This window comes from Lathyrus oleraceus, chromosome 2, assembly GCF_024323335.1.
Source record: "Lathyrus oleraceus cultivar Zhongwan6 chromosome 2, CAAS_Psat_ZW6_1.0, whole genome shotgun sequence".
Lineage (NCBI taxonomy): Eukaryota > Viridiplantae > Streptophyta > Magnoliopsida > Fabales > Fabaceae > Lathyrus > Lathyrus oleraceus.
In genome coordinates this window covers 63,041,895-63,050,862 of record NC_066580.1, presented here as the reverse complement: position 1 = coordinate 63,050,862, position 8,968 = coordinate 63,041,895, and the positions used below count along the sequence as shown (strand labels likewise).

General features: G+C 30.5%; 1 protein-coding gene across 1 annotated transcript; it reads left to right on the top strand.

Moving 5' to 3' along the window:
• Window positions 1–5,345: 5,345 nt before the first annotated feature.
• On the top strand, window positions 5,346–7,298 carry LOC127118099 (amino acid transporter AVT6C). Its single transcript, XM_051048242.1, has 5 exons — window positions 5,346–5,788; window positions 5,897–6,049; window positions 6,172–6,375; window positions 6,453–6,918; window positions 7,006–7,298. The coding sequence occupies exons 1-5, from the start codon at window positions 5,428–5,430 to the stop codon at window positions 7,118–7,120; spliced, it is 1,299 nt and encodes a 432-aa protein (XP_050904199.1). The 5' UTR covers window positions 5,346–5,427; the 3' UTR covers window positions 7,121–7,298.
• The last annotated feature ends 1,670 nt before the right edge of the window (window positions 7,299–8,968 follow it).

Here is an 8,968-nt window from a genome sequence, read left to right as displayed (position 1 = left end):
CACGTACTTTATAGAAAGGTGAATATTTTTATAACACATCTCACGAAGATTATTTTTATCCTTCTCTCAACCTTCTCAAGCTTAATTTAAGGATATACAAGCTCCCTTATCATATTATAAGAATAATTCAAGGCCCTATTCAAATTGGTAAGGTAAGTTTCAATGTCAAACAACTCCTTCCGAGTCGACAACAACGAAACATCCCTCTCTCTTATTCCTTGAGTCAATGATTGCACCTTCTCAGCTAATAGGTGAGGATAATCAAAAGATCGCACCTCATCACCAATATACCTCAAGATATTACTTGTCTTGAGAAGTGTGTATCTATCTGCTTGCAGGTATGAAGCTAATGATCTTGATATTGGTGACTATCTTAATGTTTTGATTACGACAACATTGATGCTTGTTAAAGTCGATAGTGAAGTCTTTTCAACTCTTTGATGATGGTGATTAACTTGATGTTATCTTAAGATTCATCAAGTAGAAGATTCAAGATTCCAGTTCTTATATGATTGGTGCATCTAGAAAAGGAACTTGAAAGCTTCAGAATTGTGAAAGAGAGGAATTGTGAAAGTTCGCTTGATCATGTATGTATGAGAGACCAGAGTCTAGTGAAAGTAGGAGAGTAACTACTAAGATACAAAGGCAACTCACACACATACCTAAAATGTTTTTAAGGCATCTCTTTATTTGATAAAATCACGTAAAAATATGTTTAAGACCTAGCTAACTGATTAGGGGATTGTCTAATTGATTGGAAGGCTTTTCACAACTAAATAATCAATTAGCCCTAATCATATAATTGATTTTTCATTCTCTTGGTTAAGTCTAAATAAAATAGATTGGGATAGTCTATTAATGATTTCTAAAGACTAAATATCAAAACTTTCTATTTTGTGGCTTGAACAATCGATTATTCCATTAATTCAGATCATGAATTATTTCCTTTTTGAACCTAATTTATCCTATATAAATTAGGTCTATTCTAATTCTAAAATACCTGGAGTTTTCATATTTCTTACTATTTTATACCTCTCCTCCTTTATCCTTAGTATTTTTCTTTAACCAAATTTCCCTAAGTGTCTTGTGAGCAAAACCTACTTGTAAGGAAAGTGTTGTACTGATGTTGTGCCATTGTTTGTTTCAAGAATGTGATTCTCTTGAAGGTTCTTCTTTTTTCTAGATATAAACCATTAAAAATATTTGTTTGGTTCTATAACCTATCCCGATAAAAGTTCATTTTTGTTATTGAGACTAGTCGGTAAAATATCTATTTGGCTCATGATTCCATCCCGTGGAAAAACTCTTTTTTAGTTGGGAGGTAAGCCATTGTAAAATCTATCGATTTTATTGTAATGAAGGTTCGTGAACATAACCTATAAAAGGTTAATATTATTATTAAAATTATCAAGAAGATCTCTCAGAGACAAATCTCTCAGAGACATGAGTAGGCCAAAATTCGATCGAATATGTATAAATCACTATGTCATCTCTCTAACCCTATCTCTTTAATGTATGCAATTTACTTTATTGTTTGATTTCTTTTCATTTCTTTTCTCTCTAAGTTTTGAATACTAACACAAATTACTTCTTTAAATAAGAAACCTTTTTAATTAATCACGAATTTTAAATTCCACAATTCACCCCCTCCATTGAGCTTAAAGTCACTTTTTCAACAAGTCGCGCCAAAGCCTAACTCCTATTAAAGATTTGCCGTCCTAAAAGGCATGAAATGACTTAGAGATATTTACTAAAAAAACCATAATTTAATGGAGAATGATATAGTTTGTGGAAATAGAAGATGGAGTTATTCATTAAAGGGATGGATCGCGGTATTTGGATGGATGTGAAGGAAGGTCTATTTGTTCTTACACACGAAGTGGATTATGCTGTAGTGAGCAAATCTGAACATGATTAGTTTATAGATGATAAATAAAATGTGTAGTGCAGTTTAAAGGCGAAAAGTTCTATCATTACTGCTCCTGGTCTCGATGAGTTCTTGCAAGTTTGTCATTGCGAGCCTGCAAAGAAAATGCGGGACGTCCTCCAAATTACCCATGAAGAAACTAATGAGGTAAAGAGGGAAGGGGTGGGAACATTGGAGTATGAACTTTTCAGAACGTAACATGAAGAGAACATAAATCATTTACAAACACGGTTTGTCCATTTTGTGAGTCATATGAGAACCCTGGGAAAAACATTTTCAAATGAAGAATTAGTTGTGAAATTTTTTAGATGCCTAAACCTTAGTTAACAACCTAAAGTTACTATGATTTGTGAACCTAGGGAACTAGAAACCATGGACACACACACACACACACACATTTTGATAAATTACATGAACATGAAATGGACCTAAAAAAGCTTGCTATGGATGGGGAAGGGGAGAAGACGAGCAAAAGTCTACCTCTTAAAGTGAATAAAAGACTTCATGCACTCTTACATGCTATCGATGTGGAAAGAAATTAAATATCATACTAAATAGTCCTCTAGGCAAAAAGGCAAATCAGAATCAAAAGAAATTTAAGAAATCTCCGAAAAATGGCAAGAAGGCTTACATCGTGTGGGGTGACAATCACATGGATTCCTCAAATAATGAAGAGGCCAACATATGTCTCATAGCAGATCATCAAAATGATAAGGTAACTTCTTACTTTTCTTATCAAGATCTATTCCGCATTTATAAAAAACTAACAAAATAAATGAGTAAATTAGAATAAATTATCTCTACCTCTAAGGTTACTATTTCTTCCATTGAATCTAAAAATAAAAACCTATTGAAAGAAATGGAAAATCTTAGGGAGAGACAAAATGATGTAGTCCAAAATTATTTCTCTTCTAAAGAAGAATTAGATGAACTTGTCAAGTGAGATAAATGTGATACTTTGAAAAATGAAATTTGTGATTTTCAAAAAACACTTGGAAAGTTTACTAAAGGAATAGAAAATTTGAATCTTTTGTTGGAAAATCAAAGAGCTTCCTACAATAAGGTCGGTATGGACTATGAGCCCTAAAGCAACAATAAGAACTTTAGTAATATCTGTATTGCTAAATCTATATCTCATTGTAAAACCTTAAAATGTAATTACAATAATAAAGATGATCATATTACTATGGTATGTTTCATTAAGAAAATAAGTCATGAGAGAAAACAAGGACATCCTCATTCATACTTTTATAGACAATATTGTGAGCATAAAAGGAAAATACATCCACCTCTTTGCATTCTTGTATTTATGATATAAATTTTAGAGGTGAAAGTATTTATGGAACAAACAATAAAGGATCCAAAATTGTATGAGTACCTAACGTTAATACTAGAGTTTTTATTGTAAGAATGCTTTATAATTTTGAATGTCAAATGGTACATTGATATCGCTTGTTCAAAGCATATGCACGGTGATGAAACTTTGTTCTCCTCCTTCATTCCTAAGAAGGAAAATTTTGTCTCTTATGATGACAATAATAAGAGAAGTATTTTAGATTTTGATACCGTCAGTAAGTCCTCCATTCCAATGATTGGGAGAGTTCTTTTGGTTGAAGGGTTAAAATATATTTACTTAGTATAAGTCAACTATGTAATAAAGGTAATAATGTAATCTTTGATTCTTCTAGATACCGGATTATAAAATTTAAATCAAATAGAAACTCTTTTTTACAAGCTCAAGAAGTGGAAATATCTACACAATGAATTTAAATAAAATTATTTCAAATGATCTATGTCTCATGAGTAACGAGGATGAATCTTGGCTATGACATAAGAGGGTAGCTCACATTCACATAGATCACTTAAACAAGTTGGTCTTCCATGTTCTCGTATACTTGGACATTATTCTTATCTCTAAAATGAGACGCATTTTTTGCCTTTCAAAAACTAGCAAAGATGATCCATAACGAGAAATGATTAAGCAATGCTTCCATCATAAGTGATCACAGTGGAGAAATTCAAAATGAGGAATTTGAAATAGTTTGTAACGAGAACGATATTCAACATACTTTTTGCACTCCACAAAGTCCGCAACAAAATAGGATAGTAGAGAGGGGAAATAGATCTCTATAAGAGCTTGCGAGAATGATGCTCAATCAAACAAATATTCCAAAATACTTTGGGCTGATGTAGTAAGCATTGTCTGCTATGTTATGAATCGTGTCTTGATAAGACCAATTCTAATGCAGATGCCCTATGAGTTATATAAAGGAAAATAGCTGGATATTTCCCACTTACATGTTGTTGAGTGCAAATGCTTCCTCCTTAACAACAGAAAAGACAACTTAAAAAAATTTGATGCAAAAGTCGATAAAGGCATATTCATAGAATATTCCACTTTAAGCAAAAATTTTATAATCTTTAACAAAATAACATAGCTACAAAAGAATCTCTTAACATTACTTTTTAATGAAACTGACCATAAACATGTTGAAGTAGAACTTTGATTTGAGATGCATATGATACATACTTGAAAATGGTAAGATCAAATAACATTTTTGAATTAACATGAGTGAAAGTGAAGCTAGTTTCATATTGAAATTTAATAATCGATCTAGATTTATTTATAAGAGAAAATTGCATTTTTAGATTCATTGAATAATCAATGTATCTGATATATTATACAATCCAAATACATTTATTATTCAATGGACTTAAAAAACAAAATTTCTCTTATAAATATGATCAGAGATAGTATGCCAGTCATCTGATTCGATTGATTTAATAATTATATAATTTTATTATAGAGACAGATTTAGATTTATTCCACAAAATTATCCGATTTAATTATGTGGTTCAATTAATGATCCAATTATTTGACCAATGAATCAATAACTCAATATCCTCACGGATTCAATTATCGATTCAATTTTTAAAATATTGCTTTAAAAAATATATTTAAACTAAATAATTAAATCATCAATTTTCAGGGATTGGATAAGTGTATCGTAGGACTATATTTCATTAAAAAACAAAATTTTATTAATTATTATTAGCTACTTAAATATTATTCCTATTAAGAGAATGACATGCCACAAATAAGATGAAGGCAACAACATTAGATGAGTTATCCAACCCACTTTTCCATCCAAATACATTGAGTGTTCTGATTGGACATATTTTAACAACTTTGTCTCTGTTCATTGAACATCTAAATAAAACTTATAATCTAACTGTCATTTTTTTCACAGATAGCAATAAACAACAAAATTACCTGTCACCAAACCTACTTCAATTTACAAAAACACCCTCATCTAATTCTATACTTAAATTTTCATATTCATATTCATTGATGGTATTCTCGTCTTTCAATTACTTCAATCATTCAACCCAGAATCTCTATAAAAACTCACCCCCTTATCTCTTCATCGTGTAAGAATCAACGCAAAGCAAAGCAGTAACAAAACTTTCTCAAATCTTTTCTTTATATTGCCGCCGGGATGTCGCCGGTGATCGGAGCAAACGCACCTCTCTTGTCAGGATCCAAGACTTCTTTGAAACCGGCAACTGTTTCCGGTGCGGTGTTCAATGTCGCAACGAGCGTAATTGGCGCCGGAATCATGTCTCTTCCGGCAACTCTGAAGGTTCTCGGTGTGATTCCGGCTTTCGTTTTGGTTCTGGTAATTGCTTTACTGGCTGAAATTTCTGTTGAATTTTTAATGAGGTTTACGCGTTCGGGTGAAACGACGACGTATTCTGGTGTCATGAGGGAAGCTTTTGGTCCCTTAGGAGCTGCAGCAACTCAACTTTGTGTTGTGATTACTAATATGGGGTGTTTAATTATGTACCTAATTATCATGGGTAAGTAACAACGCATTTTTTTCAATGGCTTCTAGTTCATTAGCATTTTTGAATTTGGATATTTTTTTTTATTTTTTAAAATTGTGTATTATTTGATGTATTTTGCAGCGGATGTATTTTCTGGAAATAAACCTGAAGGAGTAGTACATATGGGTGTTTTGCAACAATGGTTTGGGATTCATTGGTGGAATTCAAGAGAATTTGCTTTAATCTTTACCATGATCTTCATTTTGTTTCCATTGGTATTGTACCGTCGCGTTGGTAAGTGTTTGTAAAGATTCTCTTTGATGTATATAAAAGTTAAATGTATCTGATATTCAATGAACTTGATGTTAGCTTACAATACTCAAATTTGGTGTTATTTATTGCTTTTGTTTTTACAGAGTCATTGAAGTTCAGTTCTGCAGTATCAACTCTTCTGGCAGTGGCATTTGTTACAATATGTTCTGTGTTGGCAATCATTGCTCTTGCGGAAGGGAAAACGCAGACACCTAGACTGGTCCCTCGTTTGGACAAACAAACATCTTTCTTTGATCTTTTCACCGCAGTTCCGGTCATTGTAACAGCCTACACATTTCATTTTAATGGTAATTATTTCGTTGGTGATTGATTTAGCGACGAAGAAATTGATTATTTTGCTAATAATTGATTTTATTACTTGCAGTACATCCAATTGGATTTGAGCTTGGAAAACCTTCAGAAATGGCAAAAGCAGTTAGAATAGCACTAATCCTATGTGCAGTTATATACTTCTCAATAGGTCTATTTGGTTACCTTTTATTTGGTGATTCAACTCAATCAGACATTCTAATCAATTTCGACCACAGTGCTGATTCGCCTTTTGGTCATTTACTCAATACTTTGGTCCGTTTAAGCTATGCTTTTCATATCTTGTTGACATTTCCTGTCCTAAATTTCTCATTGAGAACCACCGTTGATGAATTTCTCTTCCCTAAAAGACCTTTGTTAGTGACAGATAACAAGAGATTTATGATCTTGACAATCGCTCTGTTGGTTCTTAGTTACATTGCTGCTGTAGCAATTCCGGATATTTGGTATATTTTTCAGTTTATGGGATCAACCTCTGCAGTTTGTCTTTCCTTTGTTTTCCCTGCTTCTATTGTTTTAAGGTAATTCATTTTGTTTTGTTCTTAGTATTCATTTTAATCTATAAGAAAAATTACTAACCATGTTTTTGTGTTGTTAAAAAATGACAGGGATATCCATGGTATATCAACGAGAAAGGACAAGATTATAGCACTTGTTATGATCATACTAGCTGGAGTAACAAGTGTGATTGCTATGTCCAACAACATATATAAACTCTTTTAGAAGGACCACCTAAGTTTGAAATTTTGTGTTTGGTTTGTATCTAGAAATTAAGATTACATAAAGAGAGATAGATTTATAATTAGAGAGAGAATTTTAAACGCATGTATGATAGTTGAGGAGAATGTGTCTCTAGATTGTTGTAAATGTTATTGTTATGGTAAAATTCGTATATCAAGAATATATATATATATATATATATATATATATATATATAAAAGGATTAATTACTATTCATCGTCTGTGTAAAAGGATTTAGACTGTCGATTCATCACCATCACCCGTTTATATTATTTTATAAGTTTTTAATATAAAAATCAAACTTATTTCAATATCCTATAATTAATTGATGGTGTAAAATGCTTTTACACTCGTTTATATTATTTTATAAGTTTTTAATATAAAAATCAAACTTATTTCAATATCCTATAATTAATTGATGGTGTAAAATGCTTTTACACTGTCAATGTATTTCAATTAAATCTATCTATATATATATATATATATATATATATATATATATATATATATATATATATATATATATATATATATATATATATATATATTAGTAATTGAGAAAATTGTTTGACCTAACTTGAGAAAAATAAAGTTAATATTTAATTCCTTCACAAAAATAAACTGGGACAACTTGATTTTCAATTTATTTATATTTTATTTAGTTGATGAAGTTTTTTTTATAAAAAATAATAAAAGAAAAGAAAATATTCATTTAGTATTCGAGAAAAAATGAAAATAAAGTATTTGAGAAAACATATCTGTGTATTAAAAATAATGTAAGTGTTCTTAATAAAAAAATTAAATATAATAAACTTAATTTAAAAATTAAAATAATAATTATATTAAAATCATTACAAAACTAAAAACAATAAATATATAATATATAAAAATATTTGGCAATGCCCAATCCTAATCATAGGGGATAATTCGATGAAGAATGACCTTATTTGATGATTTGAAAGAAAATAATAATCTGCAATGTCAATACGATGGAAGAGGAAGATATTTATACTCAAAATGGTGTCAAATAATAAGGATATGAGATAAATATAAATCAGAAGAAATGCGTGTAAGTACACCAACCCCTCTCCATCGAAGACTTTTCGGAGACAAATAGGCGATAATTCTTCAAGACGTTTAAAACTCGACCATTATGTGAAGAAGCTTCTTTATTGGGAGGAAAATTGGGTGTCTTCTCTGAAAACATAACTTGGGACAAGTTAATTTTTAATTTATAATATAGTATAGTATACAAAAATAAAGTTAATTTTTAATTTATAATTTATAATATAGTATATATATTGAGAAAATTGTTTGACCTAACTTGAGAAAAATAAAGTTAATTTTTAATTCTTTAAAAAAAAAATTGGGACAAGTTGATTTTTAATTTATAATATAGTATACAAAAATTATAATTATATTAAAATCATCACAAAACTAAAAGCAATAAAAATATAAACTCGCCCAATCCTAGCGGATAATCTGATGAACAGTGACCTTATTTTGTCTCAGTCTTAATTGATGATTCGATAGAAAATAATAATCCATAATGTCAATGGAAGATAGTTATACTCAAAGTGATGTCAAATAATAAGGATATGGAATAAATATCAATCAATAGAAATGTGTGTAAGTACACCGACCTCCTCTCCATCGAAGACTATTAGGAGACAAATAGACGATAGTTCTTGAAGACGTCTAAAACCCGATCATTCTGTGAAGAAGCTTCTTTATTGGGAGGAAAATTGTGTGTCGTCTCTGGAAACACAAATAACGATTCAAAACAACTTATCAAAGTAATTAGAGAATGACGAATCGTGGGAGAAGACT

What these genes read in the sequence shown, in the direction of transcription:
- LOC127118099 (XM_051048242.1), top strand. Translation starts at nt 5,428, where the DNA reads ATGTCGCCGGTGATCGGAGCAAACGCACCTCTCTTGTCAGGATCCAAG. An exon ending in GGTATTGTACCGTCGCGTTG is followed by an intron (nt 6,050 to 6,171) that starts GTAAGTGTTTGT and finishes TTGTTTTTACAG; the next exon opens with AGTCATTGAAGTTCAGTTCT. An exon ending in CTACACATTTCATTTTAATG is followed by an intron (nt 6,376 to 6,452) that starts GTAATTATTTCG and finishes TATTACTTGCAG; the next exon opens with TACATCCAATTGGATTTGAG.